The sequence below is a fragment of the Tiliqua scincoides genome, chromosome 1, assembly GCF_035046505.1.
Source record: "Tiliqua scincoides isolate rTilSci1 chromosome 1, rTilSci1.hap2, whole genome shotgun sequence".
NCBI lineage: Eukaryota > Metazoa > Chordata > Lepidosauria > Squamata > Scincidae > Tiliqua > Tiliqua scincoides.
The window spans coordinates 310,543,189-310,568,526 of record NC_089821.1 but is presented as its reverse complement, the minus strand read 5'-3'; the positions used below and the strand labels follow the sequence as shown (position 1 = coordinate 310,568,526).

At 47.7% G+C, this 25,338-nt stretch overlaps 1 protein-coding gene across 1 annotated transcript in view; it reads left to right on the top strand.

The window, feature by feature from the left end:
* Positions 1–6,984: 6,984 nt before the first annotated feature.
* ERO1A (endoplasmic reticulum oxidoreductase 1 alpha) overlaps positions 6,985–25,338 on the top strand; it is a 31,805-nt gene continuing 13,451 nt past the window's right edge. The window contains exons 1-7 of the mRNA XM_066611186.1: positions 6,985–7,274; positions 15,935–16,054; positions 18,203–18,286; positions 19,229–19,267; positions 19,847–19,923; positions 20,536–20,609; positions 21,946–22,066. Of these exons, the coding sequence (XP_066467283.1) occupies positions 7,023–7,274; positions 15,935–16,054; positions 18,203–18,286; positions 19,229–19,267; positions 19,847–19,923; positions 20,536–20,609; positions 21,946–22,066 (767 nt within the window). The 5' untranslated portion in view covers positions 6,985–7,022. The remainder of the gene's footprint in view (positions 7,275–15,934; positions 16,055–18,202; positions 18,287–19,228; positions 19,268–19,846; positions 19,924–20,535; positions 20,610–21,945; positions 22,067–25,338) is intronic.

The following is a 25,338-nucleotide window of genomic DNA, read 5'->3' as shown; positions in this document are numbered from 1 at the left end:
GCATTCCTCTAGCCTTTTTCTATCTCTGCGCTCTGGATTGCCTTGACTGCACATTGACTAGAGTGCCACAGGCTGCTGCGGGCGACCGCCTCTGCCTGCGCTCAAACAGCGCGCGCGCGCGCCCCCTGCTGGGCAAGAGGCGCCTACTGGAATAGCAGCAGCAGCAGCGCAGCACTCCCCCTGTCTGTGATCTCGCTTATGTCTAGAGCTGCATTGGGAGCCCCTGGGGCAGGGAACTGCCTTCTTAGTCAGGGACGTGGGGTGGGTGGGGAGGCAGGTGAGGCAAAGCCTCCCCACCGGAGTCCTTTGAAAAGCGCCGCCGCCGCCGGGGGAGGCACCCAAGTACCCACAAGCCACGCGCTTTTCGAAGGACTCTGGTGGGGAGGCTCTGCCTCACCTGCCTCCCCACCGGATAGGGTTGCAGGTCCCCACCATGTCCCAGATTGCATTCCTATGTCATTGCTAAGTGTCATTGCACCATCTTACACTATAGAAAACATATTGAGACGTGCAAAATTATGCAGAGGGTGCATAAAGTGGATAGACAGATGCTCTTTTCCCTCTCGCACAACAACGGAATCAGGGGACATCCACTGAAATTGAGTGTCAGGAGAGTTAGGAAAGAGAAAAGAAAATATTTCTTTGCCCAACATGTTAGTAGTCTGTGGAACTCCTTGCCTCAGGATGTTCTTTTCCCTCTCACACACCACCAGAACCAGGGGACATCCACTGAAATTGAGGGTCGGGAGAGTTAGGAAAGAGAAAAGAAAATATTTCTTTACCCAACATGTAAGTAGTCTGTGGAACTCCTTGCCACAGGATGTTCGTTTCCCTCTCACACAACAGCAGAACCAGGGGACATCAATTACAACTGAGTGTAGTGAGAGTTAGAACAGACAAAAGAAAATATTTATTTACTCAGCGTGTAGTTAGTCTGTGGAACTCCTTGCCACAGGATGTGGTGACAACATCTGGCCTAGGTTCCTTTAAAATGTGATTGGACAAATTTCTGGAGGAAAAGTCTGTCACGGGTTACTAGCCATGATGGGTTTAGCAATCTCCTGATTCTAGAAGTAGGTTATCTCTGACATGCCAGATGCAAGGGAGTGACACCAGGATGCAGGTCTCTTGTTGTCTTGTGTGCTCCTGGAGGCATCAGGTGTGCCACTGTGAAATACAGGAAACTGAACTAGATGGGCCTATGACCTGACCCAGCAGGGCTCTTATGTTCTTAAAAGAGCACAGTGTCAGGAACGTGCATAAATGAAACACTACTAGGGGTGGTGTTCAGGGATGGGCTGTAGCTCAGTGGCAGCCCACACACTTTGCATGCAGCATCTCAGAGAAAAATTCCTGGCTGATTTCCTGGGAAAACACTGCCAGTCTGTTTTGACAATACTGTGGACTGATCTGACAGTATAATCCTGTGTACACTTTCCTGGGAGTAAGCCCCTTTGAGCATCATGGGACTTGCTTCTAAGTAAAATTGCATAGGCTTGCACTGTAAAGGATCCATGTTCAAATCCCTGCTCAGCTATGAAAATATTTTAGAAATGGGCTATGATTTTAGAAATGGGCTATGTCAGAACGCCAGATACAAGGGTGGGCACCAGGATGCAAGCCTCTTGTCTTGTGTGCTCCCTGGGGCATTTGGTGGGCTGCTGTGAGATACAGGAAGCTGGACTAGATGGGCCTATGGCCTGATCCAGTGGGGCTCTTCTTATGTTCTTAAATACAATTCCCAGGAGGCCTTGCAGGTCTCTTGTTATCAGGTGTGCTCCCTGGGGCATTTGGTGGGCCGCTGTGAGATACAGGAAGCTGGCCTAGATGGGCCTATGGCCTGATCCAGTGGGGCTGTTCTTATGCTCTTACGTTCTTATGAAGGTTCCTGGGTGGCATTGGGTCAGTCTTTCTCTGTCTCACCTACCTCACAGGGTTGTTGTGAGGACAAAAGGAGGGGAGGAACTATGAACACCAACCTGAGCTCCTTGGAGGGAGGGCGGTATAAAAATGTGATAAATGAATAAATCAACTCAGTATGAGGCAGCTTCCTTTGTTCCATTTTGCACCTCCCCTCTGACTCATTTGGGGTTTCATCACTGCCACTCATGTTATTCCTGAACCCAGCCTGGATGTGTTGTTGTCTTACCTACTTCTGGTTCTTCAATAAAGCTAACTACAGTTTGATCATAAATCACGTGTAACATGATTACCTAGACAGAAAAGTGGATTCATTCTACAGTTACTCCATCTCGAGCTGTTCCTGAAACAGGCAATATAGTCCAAATGCACACACAGGAGTCACAGGAAGATTACGATATCTACGAGATGGTATTGCGCTTGTGAGCAGGGACCACATTTGCATTTGCATTTCCTGATGGTACACATAATTTTTTCCTTCTGGGATTGGGATGTGCTCCAGCATCCTACTTTTCTTCTAAAACAGGGACAACAAGGCAAAAGAGAAGGAAGGATAACACCAAAACAAGGGAGCTTAGACAGAAATTGATACCAGTTTATATGAGCTTCTATGTTGACGAGTTTGTAAGTTTACCAGTTTATATGAGCTTGCCATTTCCCAAGCAGAAGTTTAAATAGCCAGGATGGAGCAGAATGGAGGATGTGAAGAGGAAGACTGAGTTTCAACAAGGGCAAAATTACTCTCATGCCCTCATCCCTGTGACTCCCAAATGATCGATCTCCCAGCAGGGCTAATTCCACCAGGCATTTAGTGTACATCAGGCTACCCTGCCACAATTAGTGGGCTGTGTCAGAGTTTCCATGGATGCTGGCAGTCTTATGGGGGGGGGGGGCGGGGGCAGGCTGCACTACACTGGAGAGCCTAACTCTTGTTTTCCCCACTCCCTTTGGGATGGATGGGCTTTGGATATGACAGCTGTCATGCAGACATAGCAGTGACATCAGAGCAACTCTTGCATCGGATTGCATTGTTAGTACACTCAGGTGTGGTTCCCAACCAGTTTTGTCCCTGCCGTATGAAGTGCCTTCTAATCCATGTTTCACCAGTTTACTCATGCTGAATGGGGAACAATCCCTTATGGAAAAACCAGGCTGTTGAGTCAATGGTGGCACTGCTGCCCTGTACATCAGGTACTGTTAACACACCCAAACACATGAGTGTTACTACACGTGTTACATTTAAGAGTTGATGCAAATACACAGTCACACACAAAGATCGCTTAGACAGCACACCATCCCAGACACCTAACCAGCACAAGGTGTGTTTTCCAAGCTGGTTAACCATAGTTTGGATCACATCCAGGCAAAAATCCTATGCAGATGGTTCCCGACTGGATAGACTTGGCTTATGTAAAATCAACTTCAAGTAAAGTTTTCCATAAGCCACATGTAAAAGTTCCATGGTGCATAAATGTATACATTATGGCCAGACATAAAGTAGTTTGGTGCTGTCAGAGAACATACTGGGAAAGCAAGAGGATTAGAGCCTAGTGGTTAGCACCCACAAACCCGTTCCTGTTCCCTGCTTTCCCTTTCATTGGAACAGCAGCTGAATGGGGGAAGAAATGGGTAGATTCTATTCACTCCACCATCCCAGGTTACAGAGACCAGACAGAGGGTGGCTACCTGGGAACCCCCATCCCTTCCAAGGCAGCAATGAACCCCAGGGGTTATTATTAAACATTAAAAACACAGTAGCATTGATGAGAGTGATCAAATGTGACAACCCACGGAAGGCCCAATCCTATCCAATTTTCCAGTGCCGGTGCAGCTGTGCCAATTGGGTGTGCACTGCACCCTGTGGTGGAGGGACTGTCACAGAGACCTCCTCAAGGTATGGGAACATTTGTTCCCTTACCTTGGGGCTGCATTATGGCTCCACTGGTGCTGGAAAGTTGGATAGGATTGGGCTGTGAATTATCTGTGAACATGGACTAGGCAAGCAAATAGTAAAGATGTAACTAGTTTATTAAAAATACAAAAGAAAGGGAATTAAACTAAATCAGAAAAAGGATAGAAGTATTAATAATAATATAATGACAATAAGAATAAGATGGATATGAATATTATATACTTCTTTTCAACAAAATAGTTCACAAAGCAGTTTACATAGCTAAACAAATCAATTGTTCCCTCTCCCCAAAGAGGGCTCAGGGTCTAAAAAACAGATGCAAAAATGACACCAGGCACTGGACGAGATGCCAAGCTGGGGTGACGTACAAGCAGGCTGATGAGAAATGCCTGAACTTGGTTGGTTTGACACAAAGAAAAGCTTGACCCCATTTGGTAGCTTAACCACTGACATCCAGCAGATGGATCTGGAATACTACTCATGAGCAAAGCACACATATCTGAAAGGGTGAAGTTTTTCACGCAGGGCTTGGAGAGAAAGTGAAGTAACAAAGCAAAATAAATTATTTGACATGTCTAAGCTAGAATAAAGTCCCTTTTCACTGGCTACAGAGATTGTTCAACGTACAATCTAATGGAGAGGAAGTGTGCTTTGCCTTCTGCAAACCAACTCTAGACATCATGGCAGATTTGGCAGCAGCACACACAAGCATCCTCGTGCTTGGACATCAGTAACTTTGGTTTGATTCTGTCATATGGTTACCTGATTGGAGGAGTGGAGTCCACCTAGCATCTCCATCTCACCCCTTTAAGGTCCTAGACCAGTGGTTTTCAACCTTTTTCATCTTGTGGCACACTGACGAGGCACTAAAACTGTCAAGGCACACCATCAGGTTTTTGACAATTGACAAGGCACACCATGCTGCCAGTGGGGGCTCACATCCCCATTGGCCCTACTAATAAATGATCTCCCCCAAATTCCTGTGGCACACTAGTGTGCCATGGCACAGTGGTTGAAAATGGCTGTCCTAGACAGAGGTTTGGCTGCCCCATTGGTCACTCCATAGGATGGGTCACTGCTCCAGAAATGAATCCACAAAGGCACATGGCTGGCTGATAAAGGTGTTTCAACCAAAGGACAAAGACTGTAGGGGGATGTCCCAGTCGCTTTTTAGACTGCTCAACTGCACAGGAGATTCCGGGGAGTTAGATGTGTCCAAAAATAAGGGGGGTAGGCAGGAAATACGGGAGGGAACAAGGCATTCATAACAGGTGCGCAGGAACATAAGTGTGCAGCCATACACTGTCAGATATCTACATTGTTACCATTTTTAAAAATCCCCATGCTCTGAGGTGTGTCACTCAGGCTTCTCTTCCTGTCTCTTACCACATAAACCTTATCACAACAGCTATTTTTGAAGGCTGGTTTGTCAATTGTTTTGCTTCTAAGGTAGAAAAAATAGTGCCAAGACGACATCCCAGTCAAGATTGTGCTGCCCTGATGGAAGCCTATCCACCCGGTTAGAGCTAGAACGGCCCATCCACACTTGCAGATCCTGTCTTGACACTGCACTGAACAAGTGATGAGTGGCCTGAGACTTGTGAACCAGGACCAGTCCTCAGCCTCTTTGGGCTGGTCCTTATGCTTCCCTGGCCAATGCTCCTCTTTATGTAGGGGAGAAGCAAGTAACACTTCTCAACCGCCCGCTAATAGTAACACGTGATATGGGTAGTTTGGGCCAGGGTTGTGCGATGGGCGGGGAGACAAGTGAGGCAAAGCCTCCCCACCAGAGTCCTTCAAAAAGCACCGCCACCATGTGAGGCATGCAAGTACCCACAACCTAGGTACACAGCACGTGGGTTGTAGGTGCTTGAGTGCCTCACAAGATAGCAGTGCTTTCCCAAGGACTCCAGTGGGGAGGCTCTGCATCATCTGCCGCCCCACCCTCTGCATGTCCCTGGTTTGGGCAGGTGCTTGTTCCAGTGCATATTTAAGGACACTGGTGTGCTGAAGCTGGTTCAGAGGAGAGCAAAGATGCTGGTCTGTGACTGTCCCCCCCAACTGCAGGATGCAGTACATGTGCTGTTGGCACAGCTGCATCAGTGCTGGAAAGTTGGATAGGATTGGGCCCTTAAACCTTAGATCAGTGGTTCCCAAATTGTGGGTTGGGACCCACTGATGGATCGTGACCTGGCCTGATTTTTGGTGGGTTGCCAAAGGGTGATGGAAAAATCAGATAACTGTAATTGCCTCAAGCCCTGAGGTTATTCAAAAATCAGCTACTGTAGCTGCAGTTACCCGGCAAAGAGCTCAGCTCCTGCAGTTTGCAACCACGTGCAAATATAGGGAGATAAATATTTAAGGGCCCAATTCTATCCAATTTTTCCAGTACTGGTGCAGCCGTGCCAATGGGGCATGCATTGCATCCTTCGGTGGGGGTACAGTCACAGAGGCCTCCTCAAGGTAAGGTAAGGTTTATTCCCTTACTTTGGGGCTGCATTGCGGTTACACCGGTGCTGGAAAGTTGGATATCCAACTTTCCAGCACTGATGCAGCTGTGCCAATGGGCGGGGTGCTGCATTCTGTTGTGGGGGGGGGGGACAGTCATGGAGACCTCCTTAAGGTGCAGGAACGTTTGTTCGCTTACCTGGGGGCTGCATCGAGGCTGCATCAGCACTGGAAAGTTGGATAGCATTGGGCCCTAAAGCTGCAATCCTATCCACACTTATCTGGGAGTAAACGCCATTGATTATAGTGGGACAAGCATAGGATTTGGCTCTAAGGGTCTTTTGAGGGGGGGCTATTTTTTACTTATAAACAAACAAATAAAATATCATTTCTTTCTAGATCTCCTTTTTTCAAAGTTGGGCCAACCTGGGTGGGTCGTTTTAAAAAGTGGGTCCTGGAGTTGAGAAGTTTGGTGTCCCTGGCTTAGACCCTCCCATGATGGGAGGGAGATCCCTGCCTGCCAGGCAGCCCGCCCCTCCGCGCTTGGTCTGGGGCAGTGGAGGGGGGGGAGGATGCAGCCCTGGGGGGCGCGCACCGAGAGCCAGACCCCAAAGGGCTGCCTCCTCCTCCTCCAAGCACGGAGGGGGGGGCGGGCTGGCGGGCTGGCGGGGAGGCACGTAGCGCGCCAGGGCCCGGCGGGGTGACTCACGGCAGGGCGGGCGCCTCTCGCTGCCTTCCTCCAATGGGGCCGGGCCAGCACAGGCCGGGCTGCGCCGCACGTCCGCCCCGATCGCGGCAGCCCGGAGGAGGAGGAGAGGAGGAGGAGGCGTGCCCGCTGCCCGGCCGGCAGATCTACCCGCCCGCCTGGGCTGCGGCTGGAGAGAGCCTCGCCATGCCGCGCCGATGCCCGCTGCTCTGCCTGGCGCTCCTCGCCTGCGCCGCCGCCACCGCCAGCGCCCACTCCGGCTCCGCCGCGCAGCGCTGCTTCTGCCAGGTGAGCCCCCCGCCCAGGCTCCGAGGCGCTCTGCACACGCTCAGGGGGCGGGCAGGGAAGTGCAGGCGTGGCGGAGGGGAGCCTGGCACCTCGCGGGGGGGGACTGGGTGTTCTGCAGGGGAGCAGCAGCTGATTGCAGTGGCGTAGCTGGAGGGGGCAAAGCCCTAAGTTTCGCAGGCAGCCGGCCCGCGGGGCGCAAGCGGTTCGCCTCCGTTTCGCTCCCCCCGCCCGGAATGGCTCGGAAGGGGAGGAACCGCTTGCGCCCCGCGGGCTGGCTGCCTGCGAAACTTAGGGCTTGCCCCCCTCCAGCTACGCCACTGCTGGAAGTGCTCGGAATGCGCCAGGCTGGATGATGCGAGGCATCAGGGCACACCTGGACGCGGGTCATCCACACCCGCCCGGGAGGGAAATCCCAGGGAAGGCTTCAGAGTGAAGATCTTGGGCTGTCCCTTCGCCAGCGGGCTGCAGGGCTGTCAATCAACCGGTGGCTTCAGAGGGGCAGTCAGGAGAGGAGATGGTGGAGTCTGCAGTTACCCGGCAGCAGTCCCAGTTCAGAGGGCCCCATTAGTTAATTCCTAATTGCTAATTATGCCTCCCTGCAGCCTTGACCTCAAAGGCACGTTGCTCAACTTGCAGTGAACCTGCAGTGCCAGCCCAGGCAGGTTGGCTCAGAAGGGAGGCTGCAATCCTGTCCCTGCTCTCCTGGGAGTAAGCCCACTGAACACAAGAGGACTTCCTTCTGTGCAGACATGCATAGGATTGTGCCCGAAGGCTGCAAGGTGTGCTCCTTGGGGCATTTGGCTCCTTGGGGGCATTTGGTGGGCCACTGTGAGATACAGGAAGCTGGACTAGATGGGCCTATGGCCTGATCCAGTGGGGCTGTTCTTATGTTCTTATGCAACCCTATGCACACTTTTCTGGGAGTAAGCCCTATTAACTATACTGGGACTTACTTCTGAGTAGACATGCATCGGATCCTGCCCTAAATCTTGCTGAATTCCCTGGGATTTTCACCCAAGTAAGAACTTACTGGACGGGAGCCTTGCCACCCAGTCCAGGCCACCTTTACTCAGCACCTGGCATTCCAGCTTGTATGCCTCTTGGGAGGAGGAAGGGGCATGTGGAAAGGGGCTGCACTCTCCCCTACTGGAAGTCACATCATCTGGCCCAGAAGCACGCTGACCATGCTCAGAAACATCTTTCTCAATATTGTTCTAGGCTTCTGTGCTCCACTCTGAGCCCCGTTCAGCTCTCCTCTAGAACTAGGGTTACATTTTAACCCAGCACTGGGCATTATGCAGGGGATGGACAGAGTGGATAGAGAGATGCTTTTTACACTCGCATAACACCAGAACCAGGGGACATCCACTAAAATTGAGTGTTGGGAGAGTTAGAACAGACAAAAGAAAATATTTATTTACTCAGCGTGTGGTTGGTCTGTGGAACTCTTTGCCACAGGATGTGGTGATGGCGACTGGCCTGGATGCTTTTAAAAGGGGATTGGACAAGTTTCTGGAGGAAAAATCCATTACGGGGGTACAAACCATGACATGTACGTGCAACCTCCTGATTTTAGAAATGGGCTATGTCAGAATGCCAGATGCAAGGGAGGGCACCAGGATGCAGGTCTCTTGTTATTTGGTGTGCTCCCTGGGGCATTTGGTAGGCTGCTGTGAGATACAGGAAGCTGGACTAGATGGGCCTATGGCCTGATCCAGTGGGACTGTTCTTATCTCTTCTCAAAATAGTACTACTCCAAAATTGCCAGGATCTGGTGGGGCTCCTGTTTTAGTTTCCCCCCCCCCCTCCCAGTGAATCCAGTTCCTGGTCCTATTCTGAAACAACTTGTGTGGTTGAGCAGAGATTTGCGCCTCACCCTAAAGTGTCTGTCTTGGTCTCATGCAAATATTGTGTTTGTCTGTCTTGACAAACACATACAAATATTGTGTTTGTCTGTCTTGGCAGCTGTCTGTCTTGGTCTCATACAAATATTGTGTTTAAAAAGATCATTAAACATATAAAATGAGTGTTTTGTAAACACCACTAATCAATTATGTCCCAAATTAACAAATTCGGCTGATAAACAAGACATACTACCGTGTGAATACTGGTTGCTGGTAGATTGATCGTTCCAGCTGTGAGAACGAGTTTCTGTATTTTCTTTGCTCCGAAATAGACCATCTGCCCAGCAGAGCCTTCAGACTCTACTCTTTATTTATTGGGGGCAACTGCCATTGCTTGTCTGTTCCCTTGCAAGCTAAACAGTCTGGGCACGTGAAATTCTTTGTGCATTCTCTCGCATCTTATTAAAACCATTTCTGCCCAACATCGCTCATAAGCAACAGGGATCAAATGTGTACACCTGTGGGCTGGGCAAAAATGGGTTAAGGATGGAGAATGGCAGGGCTGCAGAGAAGGAAGCAGCCTGGACTCCAGCTGCCTGTTCTTGCATTTCTCTGGCCGCTGGAGGTACTAGAAGACATAGGTGGAGAGATGTGCAAACAATCCAGTTGTCTTAACAAAAACTTCTCTGAGTTGCACCAAACTTGCCTGAGTTGCATAGCAGGAAAAAAGGTGTGTTATTTTCTTCCTGGGCCCTACTCCCAAGCATGCTTGCTCATGGGAAGTCTTTCCATTGGGATTGCTCACACTCATTGAAAATTCCAGCTTTATAATTTTAGTATTACAGCATCTTTCCAAATGGTTCGTGTTCAGCACCGTAAGACAAAACTGAGTGTTGGTTACATGCTGAGAAACTACGATGGTGAACCAGCAAAGAAGACATTGGGCCTCAGGTTTGCAGCCTTTTGCACCTCGCTGCCTGGGGAGCAAGATCCTCCACCCTGCCCTCCTCACCAGCTGTTGATAGCCAACCAGGAGCGTGTTCCAGATGGTTTCAAACCCTGGTGAAGTAGGAATGGTGTTTAGCTTGTGCCAGTCAGTGGTGCTGTTGATGAGGCCCTTTTGAAGCAGGAAGTGGAACTCTTTCTGGGTAGCAACTGTAGGGCTGTGCACTCCCAATCTCTTAGTTCTGATAGAAAGCTTCTTCATTACATCTGCACCCTTCCAATATGGTGGGACCTCCAGATGACGGGAATTCAAAGATGAAGAGTTTTGATTTCAAAGAGTTTTGATGATGCTTATTTTGTTTCAAGTGGTTCTTGCATTTTAGAGAAGCAATCTTATACACACTTACCTGAGAGTAAGCTCAATTGAACTCAGTGAGACTATCTTCTGAGTAAACATGTACAGTATAGGGCTGCCCTGTAAGTGTACTGTCAGTGGTGTTTAATGCTTGTAGAGTGAAACCTCTTGATGGATTCTGAAATGAGCACCAATGCCGTGAGGTCTGCATCCCACAGTTCTCTGGCTAGCTGTGTCTCCAAAGCCCCTCAGTCTAGCAAATGCAGGATTAGTTCAGCAAATGTTGCTTGAGCAAGAGGCCAGGGAAATGCAAAAAGCAGCAGCTGGAGTCCAAACATTTGAGGTCAGTCAGCAAAGGTGGAATGATGGCTGGCTTATCCCTGAGGCTGATTGAAATGGTTGCCTCAGGGTCAAATCCTATCCAATTTTCCAGAGCAGATGCAGCCGTGCCACTGAGGCATGAGCTGCATCCTGCAGTAGGGGAGCAGTCATGGAGGCCTCCTGTGTTCCCTTTCCTCATGGTTGCATTGCAGCTACACTTGCACTGGAAAGTTGGATAGGATTGGGCAGCATATTGGCAGGGTGCACCTACCTTCTGGAACTGTCCTTGAAAGCTGAGTGGTGGGCTGGATCACCTCCTCTTCCCCACACTTCCTCTTCTGCTGTCACCCTGTTGTGTTTCAAATCCAGGCACTGGGAGGAGTAGATGTTGGCACATCTGGGTGGGGCAACATTTGGCAAGCTGCCAGGCTTCTTGGGCTGCTTCTGAATGTGCAGAGGAGAAAATCTTGTGCTGAGCTGAAACTAGACTGTTTTCTTAACATATCAGTTGCCACAGCTGAAGAGGTAAATCAGTGGTTAATGGCTGACCTCTTCAGGAATCCAGCTGTGGGGGTGGGGGATCTCCTGTATGAGCACAGCTCTTCTTTGTTTCCTGGCCATAGGGAGGAAAACAGGAACTTTATTAGTACTAGATGGAATATCAAGCTGGGGGATATTAGGGCTGCAAGCTTTAAGTGGCTTAATGAATAGATAAACTGAATGTTAATTACTTGCTTTGGGCAAATTGAAATTGGTGAGGCAGAGCACCTGTGTTTGTTCTTTGAGGCTCTTTTGGTCCTGGGTGTATTATTCAAACAGGTATCCACAGTGCAGTCCTAAGTATGTTTACTTTGAAGTAAATACTTTTAAATTCAATGAGATTTATTCTGTAGTAAATGTGTTACAATTGCAGCCTGTCTTTATTAAACTGCAATGAGCTTGCCCTTCCTAAGAACAGCCCCACTGGATCAGGCCATAGGCCCATCTAGTCCAGCTTCCTGTATCTCACAGCGGCCCACCAAATGCCACAAGGAGCACACCAGATAACAAGAGACCTCATCCTGGTGCCCTCCCTTGCATCTGGCATTCTGACATAACCCATTTCTAAAATCAGGAGGTTGCGCATACACATCATGGCTTGTACCCCGTAATGGATTTTTCCTCCAGAAACTTGTCCAATTCCCTTTTAAAGGCGTCTAGGCCAGATGCCATCACCACATCCTGTGGCAAGGAGTTCCACAGACCAACCACCTTTTGCTCTCTTTTGTTCCTCCTGTACAGCAGTGTTGTGTTGTATTGTTTTATCTGTTGTGTTTTTGCCATGGCCTGGGTTCAAGTCCCTGCTCAGCCATAAAGCTCCTTGAGTGACCTTGGTCACAGAGCTCTTATGGAGATAAAATGCTATGAGCACCATATTCCCCAAGTTCCTTAGAGCGGTGGTTCTCAAACTTCTTAGCACCGGGACCCACTTTTTAGAATGTTGGAACCCACCGGAAGTGATGTCATTACCCTGGAAGTGATGTCACAGCCAGAAGTGACATCATCAAGCAGGAAAAATTTTAACGCCTCCCCATATGACAAAATGAATTAAATTAATAAAGTAAATCAAAAGTTTACAATAATGTAACTTTAAAAGATTACAGTATTTAAAAAAAGAACCCTCCTAACCCTCATAAGCAGTTGCTGATCTGTTTAAAAACAAATTCCCCAAACATCCCAAAGGCTACAATCCTATCCACGCTTACCCTGGCGTAAGCTCCATTGACTATTATTGTTAAAAGCATATATATAGTAGACTGTTAAAAGTACAGATCTGTAACATTTCTCCCAATGCAGTCACATACCATGGTGCCATCAGGTCTAATATTTTAAAAATAAAATACTCATTGAAATGAATGGGGACCTACCTGAACTTGGGGCCTACAACCCACCTAGTGGGTCCTGATCCATAGTTTGAGAAACACTGCCTTAGAGGAAGGAGAAGGAAAAATACAAATGTGATAACTGAAAAACACATTTAAACATTTTTTTTCCTAACATGAATGATGCAAAGGCAAGTGATTAACTACATATACATTCTTGAACTGGCTGGTGACCCAAGTGAACAAAAAGACATCTATTTCTTCGCTTACCCAGACCAAAGTCAACCCAAGTTAGTTTCCAACAGTGGTCAGCCAGCAGGAGTGGCAGGAGGGATTGGTCAGGTTAGGCAGTGGTCAAACATCCCCCTGATGAGGCTGACCACTCAGTTCTTGTGGCAGTTGTGCCTGCAACATCAGAGGGCAGGTTAGGGGTTCCATGGGGACCCAGCACAGGGTTGGCACTCTCCACAAGGCTCCCCTTGGGAAGTTCCCAAGTAGGGCAGTATGATGACATCCTGTCCTCTGTGCTTCATACCCAGGCATCTAGCACTTGAAAACACGATGCCTCGGATGGGGGGTTTGCCTGTGACCAAATGAGCCGGCCTGAGTTTTCAGATTTGCTTTGAAGGACCTGTTATCTGGTCTTCCACTTGGTCAGGTTGGGCTGGTGAGGACCAGGGACAGGAACTCCACCCTGGAGAGACTTGCCAGTCTTCGGCCTTGCAGTCTCTAAGCAGCTCTGACAAGGGTTTTGCTTCGTGAGGCTGTTAATAATTGATTTTGCAAGACTGTGGTGCTTGTGTATTTTTGCCTGTGCTTTCATGTTTTATGGATTCCCGTTATGATGAATTGTATATTGTTCACCGCCTGTGAAGGAATATTCTTTTAAGACAGGCTATAAATACATTGAACAAATACTGTTTTGAAAGTCACAGAAGCTGGTGGCCATCAGCAGCTTGCAGGCATGAATTCCATCCTGTAATTATATGTTGTGTGGAGAAGCATTTTCCTTCCAGGGCTGTGTTGCTGTTGGAGTCGTTCACCTCTCTCCTTGCACTGACCCCATCATCATCCCTGCTCTTGACATCACATTGCTGGTTGCTTGTCTGCTCCTAGATCCAGCCCAGGCTCCCTGTCCTTGGCTCCAAAGTCCTCCATGGCCTTCCTTCCACCTCTCAGAGGCTGATTCTCAGAGCCCTTCACTCTTGCAGCACCTCCACCTTCAGCCACCAAAGATCTGCTTCCTCAGGTGGCTCTGCCTCGGCTTCCTTGCTGCTCCTGGGGCCTGCATTTTCCTCTCAGAAGTTGAATAAACATTCAGACACGTGATGCTTCCTCTCCCACTTCAAGTCCTTTCTGAAAACCCACCTTTTCATTGAAGCCTTTTGCAAAACACCCAAAGTTTTACTTTTCTAGCTGCTTAAGCCTCTGTGGTTATAATGGTGATTGGGCAGTAGTGTGCCCTCCTCCCCAAGTAGCAGGTTGTTATCCCTTGATGGACATAGCCTAACATGCCCTGTCTGTTTCGCAAACCACCAAAATTGGGTCATGACCTACTGGTGGGCCATGGATCCACAGTTTGAGAACCACTGAGCTAGACTGTGTGCTCCTCAGGGCAGGGACCTATCCTCTCATCTTTTGTGAAGCACCATTGCAAATGTGTGCAATGCTCCACAAATAAATAATGAAATGAATAATGTTTCTTGGGTGAGTCTGGGTTCTGGTCTTACGCAAGAGGAAGAACGTGTTCCTTCTCTGTCCCTTAGAGAGTGTGTCTTTGGGGCATGTCTTAGCCAGGTCATTATGAGCTCTAAATGTTATCTAAATGAAGTTGACAGATAAACTGCTTTGACCACAGCTCCTGGAGATGGCAGACCAAGGCCTGATCACTGCAGATCACCAGCTTGAGTCAACTGTCACTGCACACCAACACCAGTTTAGGAGAAGAATCTACATTCAGTGAGGAAGTCTAGGAGGAGTTGAGATTTGCATATCTCTCTCATTTAGCTACTTCCTCTTTGCCTACGTGCTACACAGTCACTACTGACATTTCCTTCTTGCCCAGAAACAGTGAGGCTGGGAGGCTGGGGCTTTCTGAAGATGGTTTGGCAAAGACTGCCTTCTGCTGCAATAGGTCATTAAAAATGTTGTGTGGCATCTCAGACTCTCTTTCGTAGTTAAAAGAAAGTTTTGTGCTGCGCTCTTGCTGCTTTGATTAAATTGCTCAGTGTGCTGTTTTGATTGTTCTCCACTGCTGTTTTCAACCCCAGCATGAAACAGAGAAGTGATAAATAAGTTTTTCAAAATACATTAAACAGAGCTAAGAAGGTGAATGCAGGTGACCTTCTGTATGTTACAAAGAATCTTCTTCCTGCTTTCCTACATGCATTTTTTTTGAGAAACCTCCCTGCTCATACCAACATTGAAGGTTGCTGTCCCATCCAGTGGTATAGCTAGAGGGGATAAAAAGCACTAAGTTTTGCAGGGAGCAAGTGGCCTCTCCACATCCCCTCCAGAGGCATTCTGGGTGGAGGGAGCAAAACGGAGGCAGAGGCAGGGAGGTGAATGCCTCCATTTCCCCCCCCCTGCCTCAAATAGCTGAAAATTGGAGGAGAAGGGGCCGCTTGCACACTGCAGTGAGTCTCCCTGCAAAACTTGGCACCCCCTCTAGCTATGCCACTGCTTCCATCATTCTCTTCCTTTCATTCCTGAGAATTAGTTCACACATTCATGTTTATCTCTTACAGCACATGTCCTGTGCATATCAACTTGGAAGCACTGAAGTGGGACTTACACCCAGGAAAGTGTGCATAGGATTGTAGCCTTACAGCCCAATCCTATCCACACTTTCCTGGGAGTAAGCCCCATTGACTGCAGTGGGACTTACTTCTGAGTAGACTTGCATAGGATTGGGCTCTTAGGCTGCAATCGTAACCAATTTTCCAGCACTGCCATAAGGACAATGCAACTCCGAGGTAAGGGAACAAACATTGCCCTACCTTGAGGAGGCCTCCATGATGGCCCCCTAACTGCAGGATGCAGCACATGCCCCACTGGCACAGCTATACCAGTGCTGGAAAGTTGGTTAGGATTGTGCCCTTAGTGATTTTAACATCGTACAATGACTTGGCAGGTGTTATAACTGATTGGCTGCTTGGAATTGTCCCCACAATTGTCAGGGTTTTGTTGCACACATTTGTGAGCAACATGTCATGTTGTGGTCAGATTATTTCAGTAATGCATTCAAGAGCCTTGCACTCTGAAACATGATGTTGTTGTTGGGTGCTCTCCCTCTGCTGGTTTTCAAATTCTCGTGTAACATTTATTTCCTAGGTGACTGGTCATTTAGATGATTGCACTTGTGATGTTGAGACTATTGATACCTTCAACAATTACAAGGTTTTCCCCCTGCTGCAGCGACTTCTGGAAAGTGACTACTTCAGATACTACAAGGTAATTCTTCATATTTTATTTGCTGGTTTAAAAAAAAAAAAATCTGATAAGCTGTTCCTAGACTTGGTAATTGTTTTTTTTTTGAGAATTTCTGTGTGTTTTTAAAAACACATTATTATTATTAACAGTATTTATATACCGCTTTTCAACTAAAAGTTCACAAAGCGGTTTACAGAGAAAAATCAAATAACTAAATGGCTCCCTGTCCCAAAAGGGCTCACAATCTAAAAAGATGCCAAGGAATACCAGCAGACAGCCACTAGAACAGACAGTGCTGGGGTGAGTTGGGCCAGTTACTCTCCCCTTGCTAAAAAAAGGAGCACCCACTTGAAAAAGTGCCTCTTACCCAATTAGCAGGGGTTTTACATTGTGAGTAAAACATGAGGGAAAATACTGGTTAAGGATTTTGGCTTTATATAATATTTTAAAACAAAGACATTGCCGAGTTTTAAATGAAGAGGATACTCTATCTGAAAAAATACATAGTCTTAAAGAGGATAATAAAAAGGGTATGGCAAAAAAGCTATACAATTTAATGAATAAAGACAAAGACTATATGATTAGGTTAATACAAATTAAATGGGAAAGAGAGGTGGGGATGTCAGTACAGGAGATAGACCATGAAAGGAATATTGGAGATTAGAATGGAAAAATTTAGAGAATTGGAGATGAAATTAATATTGAAATGGTATAGGGCACCTGCCCAACTGGCTTATATGATTAAGGGAAGAAATTCAAATTGTTGGCATTGTAGGAGCGTAAAGGGTTATTATGCCCATCTTTGGTGGGAATGTTCTAAGGTAATTGATTTTTGGCAACTGATATTTGAAAAGGTGGAGGAATTATGTAACCTTAAGTTGGAGCTCTCTGGGAAAATGTTATTTATGGGAGTTTTTGGAAATAATAAAGAAAAAAAACATAATCAGGATTTATTCAAAGCTATGATTCTAGCTATCCATGCAGTTATAGCATATGGGTGGAAAGATGCGTCAAAATGGACTGTGGAAAAATGGAATTGGGATCTATATGAATGGATACAATCAGACATAGTATCAGGATAAGACATGGGAAGATAAGAAAACCGAGATAAAAAAGAAATGGTTGAGATATATAAGATGCGTAAGGGAGGGGGGCAATACTGTTATAATGGATAAAATTCAAAAGGTGTGCTTATGGCTGCAGATATAAAATGTTAATGGTCGCTCTTCAAGGGGGGAGGGGGAAAAAGGGGAAAAAAGATTGTTGACGTATGATTATGTAAATATATGCAGAATGTATACGTTAATATTATACATCAATAAATTAAAAAAAATGCGAGTAAAACATGAGAAAAATTGTGCCCAGCAGTTGCAGTGTGTGTGTGTGTGGGGGGGGGGGGGGAATGCTTTGGATTGGGGCTGTGGATGAGAGGAGGGGATCCAGCCCTTTCCTCTTGTGCTGCAGCCCTGATTCAAATCCAGCTCCTCAAGCTGTGATTAGCCAGGAAGGAGGGGAACTGACAGGCACACTTGGAGTTTTTTGTTCCCACACATTTCCCCCTCTGTGGCTCTCTGGAGCTTTCAAGGTGATTTGGGTTGAAACCACAGTGTGGGAGGAAAAGGGTTAAGACCCCTCACCATGGCCTCAGTGCAAAACAGGCTATTCTTCAACCCCACCCCTTGAAGTTGCTTTTTGAAACATGCACCATCTTTTTTGTGCTTGGTTGGCAGAGCTTTCATGTCATATACAGTTTGGACCTGAACTGAAACACTGATTTGCATGCTGTCTCTTAAAAAGGTGGAGGCCCATGGTCTTCCTCTGGAGTTGTTGAGAGCTAGAGGTAGCTGACCAAAGGCACCTTTATGTGCAACCTGGCTGGAAGCTGAGAGGTGGAGCTTGAACCCTAATGTAGCCTAACAGCTGGTGCACATAAAATCTTGTTGTTTTGCTTGTGGTTCTGATATTGACACAGGCAAGAGAATGGTGGAAAAAGTGGGAATATACTTTTATTTATTAATAAATATATGTGACTGAGCTTTGTTATTGCTGGGAGAGGGAGCTAGGGCATTGTGCCCACGGCTACATTGAAAAGGTGGGTTTTGAGAAGAACTTTAAGGCAGTATTAAATGTATGGGTCCTTCATACCATCCTCCCCTTCTCTCTGTCCAGGTGAACTTGAAGAAGACATGCCCTTTCTGGAGTGACAGCAGCCACTGTGGAATTCGAGACTGTGCTGTGAAGCCCTGCCAGTCTGTAAGCTCAAGATCTGTCATGGTTCTCCCCAAGCCCTGCCACCTCCCTGAGTGAAAAGCCTTGCACACTCTCCCAGGCCATGGCACTAAGAGCAGTGGCCTGGCTGGCCCATAGGAGCCTTAACTGTGGGCCGAGCAGCTTCTTCCCCTTGTCGTAGCCTCCGTGCGCTTGGACAGTTTTCTGCCACCATCGCAGATATGCGAAATGTGGCACCTGGGCCTCATTGGACCAGGCCAGGTGTTCTCAGGTCTGTGCTTCCCATTCCGTAGCATGATGAGATGGTTCTGTGTTTGGACTGTAACCCCAATCCACACCTTGGACACCCTGGTTGATCCCTACATTTTTTTTAAAGGGAGCCTGACTTTGGAATGTGCAAAGGCAGAAGACCCCAGCGTCAGGGGCTCTGCCCACTTCTGTGAGAGTTGACCCCCCAGCAAAGACTTCCTTCATTCACCCTTCTCCTACATGAGCAGCAGCAACAGAAGCTTTGGCAGATGAAGAAAGCAGCTGTGGATAATAAGGGTGGCTCTTTTGGGATAGGGGAGGGAAGCTGAAGGGCAAATGGGAAGCCCAGAGGACCAGACTGAGGTGGCAGCTGGGCTACCTGTAACCTATTGCTGCGTTCTGTAGTCTTGCTCTGTCTGGTAGCAACTGAAGCTCCCTGAGCCAAATCAGCCCATCAGGACTTTCATCTGACTTGCACAGGCACCAACCAAGGTGCAAAAGGGTGTGTGGAGGTGACGGGACAACAGAATCTACTGGCAGGCAACTTTGGGTGGTGGTGATGAGATAGTGACTTATTGCCCATCACTACTTTTTTCAGAGTAGGTGCCCTCTGCCCCCCCCACCTGCAAATCAGTTGCTGATCAGGGAGATGAATATGTTATGGCTTTGATTGAGAAAGTAATTGGATGAAACTGAACTTGCAATCTCTCTCTTTAGAATGAGGTCCCTGATGGCATCAGATCAGAAAGTTTTAAGGTAAGTAACAGAAAGCCGGGGAGGGGGGTGTCATAACTAAACTGGAGCTGTCAGTCCAGACTTTTGCTCGTTCTCATTGAAGTGGCAAAAGACTTTGGTTTGCTGACTTGTGTGTGGTCTTTTATAGCCACACACAAGGCTCAGGGTGGGTCACAGCTCACTTGCAAGCTGAGCAGAACCCATGTCCAGAGACCAGTTATCCAAAGGGTGATTTGCTTAGCAGCACTCACCTCATGTGTCAGAGAGAGATTCTACTGTTTTAAAAAGGGCAATGGGGTAGTCTAGGCACTGTCCAGGCATTCCCTGTCGCTCTCGGTCTCTTCCTGATATGGTGATGAACATGCTGGCCAGCCCCCACCTTATTTCAACAGCTTCCTCTCTCCTTGTCCTTGAACATCCTGTGGGCCAGTGGAGCAGCTGCTGAGCTGCATTAGTGGGAACCTTCTAGGGGAGGGAACCAAGGGAGATCCTGGAGTGGTCTGTTGGTTGGCTGGTGATGTTCCTCTGGCCAGGTTTGCTTCAGGGACTGCTAATTGTGGCAGTAGATTTTCATCTACCATCTCTGTCTTTGCTTTACAGTATTCCCGAGAAGCCAATTCCTTTGCTGAAGACTGTGAAGAAGCTGAGAGGCTGGGAGCTGTGGACAACTCTCTGAGGTGCAGCTTCTTCTTCTGGATAAACGGAAGCGGCCTGCATGGCCTTTTTTGTCCCCTTGTTGCCTGCAAAGCCATTTTCTCATGCTGCCTTCCTGCTTGTGCCTTGGCCAAGCTGGCAAGCCAAAACCATCTTTGCAGAGGTTGCCATTGGCCATTCCAGATGTGTCTCATTTGGTTTGATAGGCTGCCGAAAACTCTGTCAAAGGCTTCCCAGATGGCTTGCCAATCAAGTGCCAGGTGTAGAAGGAAAGGCGGGTTCATGAAATTGCAACAGGTTGCCACCATTGCTCACTCCTTCCTGACATAAGAAACACCCTGCTGGCTCACACCATCTGCAGTTGTTCTTTCCTCAAGGTGGTCATGGGAGTCTCAAAGCACCAGTTCTGGGTTTAAACCTACCTGTAAAAGTTGACTTGAGCCCGTAATTACGCGTTGCCTGTTGAAGAATTTCTTTTGTCTGATTAGCAGTAATTTGAGGACAATCTCTTGAGTTCTTGAGCTCTTTGGTTCTTGTATGATGGGAGAGGGAGAGAACCTTGTGCCTGCTTTCTCCATCCTCTTGTACGTGCTTGGGCTATTTGAGTTACAAAGACTTTCTTGTTCATTTTGCAGTGAGGAAATGGTTCAGGCCGTGCTTCAGTGGACGAAACACGATGATTCTGCGGACACCTTTTGTGAAGTTGATGGTAATGTTGGGGCTGAGGCATGTGCTCTTGTGGCTTTTCAGGGGCAACAAAATGTGGGTGTCTTAAAGCAGTCTTCTAGGAACACCAGGCAAAAGTGTAGTAGAGCTGGGCTGTCTGCAAGCTCACCTTTGGGGGGCAGGGCAAGGGCTTAGTTTAGCATCCTGAGGTGACTATCAGTGAAGGGAACTCTCCTGCTTTACCTTCCCCTCTTCTGTAGCTTCAGGGACTTGTCTCTTGGCTCCTCTAATGTCAAAGTCAGGAGAAAAATGCTTAAGACAGTGGAAGTGGGGGGGGGGGGAAGATGGGAAGGAAATGGCAGGGCAGGGTTCAGTTCCCTGTTGAGGTCTAAATGATCTTTAATCGGAAGCTCCTCTCTGGGTACCTTGCCTTCAGGATTTAGGCAGGTGACCACTGGATTGAGGAGGGCCTTCTCAGTGGTGGCACCCACATTATGGAACTCCCTAAGTGTGTTCACAGTGCACCTGCTTTACAGTGGTTTAAGCACGGCATGTCCTTTTCTCATGGGCAGTGGAATATTGCTAGCTCCATTGTTCTATCTGCGGTGTTGGGGTTTTTTGGTGTGTGTGTGTGTGTGTTTATATAGGAGTGTTTTACATTGTTACACTCCTTGAGGCCATCTGGTGAAAGGTGGGACAGAAATGCAATTCGTTGATACAAATGTGCATAATTCCCCATTTAAAGGTAGGTGGGGCTGACAGATTGAAGAGCACACGCATACAGGCACCCCCCATCTGCAGATACCATATTCGCTGATTCAGTTAACCATGGTTCTATCCCGCACCCATTATTTGTAAAAGGGGAACCTATACTTACTGTGATGCCAAACACTCACCTCTCTTCCCTTGCAACCTGTTATAGAATGCTAGAGAGGAACGTGAGAAACAGTCAGGACACTAGAGGAGGGAGACAGCCAGAATGCCAACAGGAAGCAGGAACTGCAGTGTTCTGGATGGCTGCTTCTCAAGTTCCTCTCTAGTGTTGTATAACAGGCTGCAATAGAAGAGAGATGAGTGCTTGTGCCACAGTAAGTATAGGGCCCCCTTTTATCAGTGGCTTTTGTATTTGCGGAGGGGGGGAGTGACGACGTATTCCTCGCAAATACAGGAAGACGCCAAAGGGAAGCCCTGGGTGGCTGAGAACCACACCAGGCGGGACAGGCAGCAATACTGGCAGATACACCCTGTGGGGCTTCTGTTTAGCTCTCTGATCAGACCATTTAGGAGTAGGATTCTTTTTGGCTAGAGAAGACTTCTCAGAACTTGGCAGGGTGTGTGTTTGAAAATCCTTCTGTATCCTTCTGACCCTTCTTTTTTAGACATACAGTCTCCTGAGGCAGAGTATGTAGATCTGCTTCTCAATCCAGAGCGCTACACTGGCTACAAAGGACCCGAAGCCTGGAAGATCTGGAATAGCATTTATGAAGAAAACTGTTTCAAGTATGTGTATTTTGGATTAGAAAGTGATGTATTCTTTCAGCCTCTCTTCCTGTTCCTTGGGCCTGTTCATGAGGTTCCCATCTCTGTTTCTTTGGGTGGGGGTTGTTCTTTGGATAAGCCCCTCCCCCAAATGTAATCAAACACGTGGCCAGTGAAGGGCAGTTGCAAAGTAGTGGATTGTGAAATTGTACATTTGAGCATAGGCTGTGCCATGATGTGCTCCCTGGATGGCGTTGGGCAGGCCATGATTTCTGACCCTTGCCTGTCCATCCATCTTCAGTCTGCTATGGAAGAATAATGCTGCTTTATGGTGTTGTTGTAAAGCTTACAATAATTAATGCATGTGAACTGTTTTGAAATCTCTGTACCAGCAATTTTCAACATTTTTCTTCTCAAGGGTCAGAATGCCAGATGCAAGGGAGGGCACCAGGATGAGGTTATCTGGTGTGCTCCCTGGGGCATTTGGTGGGCTGCTGTGAGATACAGGAAGCTGGACTAGATGGGCCTATGGCCTGATCCAGTGGGGCTGTTCTTATGTTCTTAACTACAATTTCCAGGAAGCCTTGCAGGTCTCTTGTTGTCTTGTGTGCTCCCTGGGGCATTTGGTGGGCCGCTGTGAGATACAGGAAGCTGGACTAGATGGGCCTATGGCCTGATGAGTGGGGCTGTTCTTATGTTCTTATAAGGCACACTGGGTCTTTGCCTGTTGTGATGTCACATCTGGCTTCCAGGAGACTCTTCCAGGTTGTTTCTAGGGCACCTATCTGTAATAATGTGTGTTCCAAACAACACAGTCCTGGAACGAGCTGGAATCCCTAGCATGCATGCACTGCTGAAACAGAGACGCCTGGGTTGGCTCGGTCATGTCGTGAGAATGGATGATGGCTGGATCCCAGAGGATCTCCTCTATGGAGAACTCGTGCAAGGAAAGCGCCCTACAGGTAGACCACAGCTGCGATACAAGGACATCTGCAAGAGGGATCTGAAGGCCTTAGGAGTGGACCTCAACAGGTGGGAAACCCTGGCCTCTGAGCGGCCCGCTTGGAGGCAGGCTGTGCAGCTTGGCCTCTCCCAGTTTGAAGAGACACTTGGCCAACAGACTGAGGCAAAGAGGCAAAGAAGGAAGGCCCATAGCCAGGAAGACAGACCAGGGACAGACTGTACTTGCTCCCGGTGTGGAAGGGATTGTCACTCCCGAATCGGCCTTTTCAGCCACACTAGACGCTGTGCCAGAACCACCTTTCAGAGCGCGATACCAGAGTCTTCCGAGACTAAAGGTTGCCAACAACAAAAATCTGTAGTAATAAACTGTATGTTCCAGCTCTGCTATCAGAGGAAGAGGAACAAACAATTTGTTACTACAGACAGTTGCCCTAGGAACAGAGTTGCAGAACCCAAAATAAATTTTCAGCAATTTTCAGCCGCTGTACTCCAAACTCCCACAGCACACCTGCACATCTTTTGCAGCCCTCCCATTGAAAATGGCTGCTCTATGCGAATGCAAAGTATTAAGCACCCTTATTATCAGCACCATCTGTCAGGAGGATCAGGTGCCTGCTGGAGCCCACCAAGAGCCAGTGCTGACATCTTTGCTCTCATTTTATGTGCTCCTTGCCTATGTGGCTTGCTTGTGCCCTGGCATCCTCGCATTGCTGTAGGGGACTCTGGGACAGGTTTTCTGCTGGGTGGCAGCAGGGCTCTGGAGTGTCCTCTCAGTTGGCACACCATGCCCTCGATTTATTTGTGTCTGCTTCCTTCTCTCACCCCTCCCAACCCTGGCTAGCCAAGGGAGGCATCCTTTTGTATATAGGCGGTGAAAGACCACTTTGCAGGTGGGTTATATGTGTTTTAAATAAATGCTAATTTCCTTACTCCCTCTTTTCTTTTCCTCATGTGTCTGTTTCAGTCAAGATCCAGGGTTTTGCCACTCTGAATGTGACTCTTAATGTCATGTTGCATACTAGAAATTCATCTGTCGTTTTTAAGGCATTTTAAGAAGTAATTTTCCCGGGGGAGAGGGGCCAGCCAGCACGGAGCAGACTTTCTGGAAAGGCACTCTTCCCCCCCCCCCAAAAAAAAAAAACTGTGGATCTGAGGAGATCCGAGGATTGTTTGTCAGGAGAGACAAGCTCCTCATGTGATGGCAGGATTCCTGAGGAGATAAAGCCCAACCCAGGGGGCTTTCCCAGGAGATTCTGCCGTCTTGGCAGCAATGGTGAAGAATTCATTTTGAATCAAGCTGAAGGCCCCTGCAGGGAAAGACTTTGAAAGACTTAAGTAACTGTTATTCCGTTTGTGTATGCCTGGCGTGGACTTAGTAATTTGATTGCCTGATTTGGTTCTTTCTTGCCATGAGAAGAAGAGGAGAGGGGAGATTGCCCCCCAGCTGCTTATCGGTGTGAGGAGAAATCGTAGAAGAGATTTACCAAGCTTTACTCGGCATGTGGTTGGTCTGTGGAACTCCTTGCCACAGGATGTGGTGATGGCATCTGGCTTGGATGCCTTTAAAAGGGGATTGGACTAGTTTCTGGAGGAAAAATCCATTACAGGTTACAAGCCATGATGTATATGCGCAGCCTCCTGATTTTAGAAATGGGCTATGTCAGAATGCCAATGCAAGGGAGGGCACCAGGATGCAGGTCTCTTGTTATCTGGTGTGCTCCCTGGGGCATTTGGTGGGCCGCTGTGAGATACAGGAAGCTGGACTAGATGGGCCTATGGCCTGATCCATTGGGGCTGTTCTTATGCTCTTATCTGAAAATATAATTACGATGTTACAATTTTGAATTTTGGTGGATTATAAATTAACTGTCCTTGGATAAAATTTGTGCATTGGAGCATTTATTGCCTTGGTACTATCCTTCGGGAGTGCGGCTGGATGTTTTGACATTCTTATGGATTGAGGAATGTGGTTGGGAAGGCTGCAAGTATAAACACAGTAGATGAGAAACAAAAAATAAAACAAGAACAGTGTACCAGTGACATCTAGTGTATTTAAAAAGACTTTGCAAGAACTGGATTTGTGTTTATAAGTGGAGCAAGGAAGCTAATACACTGAGGACATCTAGTGGTCTTAAAGAACATTAACAAAGATGGCGGCTAAAACAGCGAAAGTCCGAAGCTTACCAGTGTTGGAGACGGGACTTGGAAAATTAATACAAAAGGAATCAAAAGGGAAAGACTGGAAACAGACTATGCAAGATAATATGGAAAAACTGTTAGCAGTGGTACAGCAACAAATAAACCAATCTGTACAGACCCAAGCCAGCATG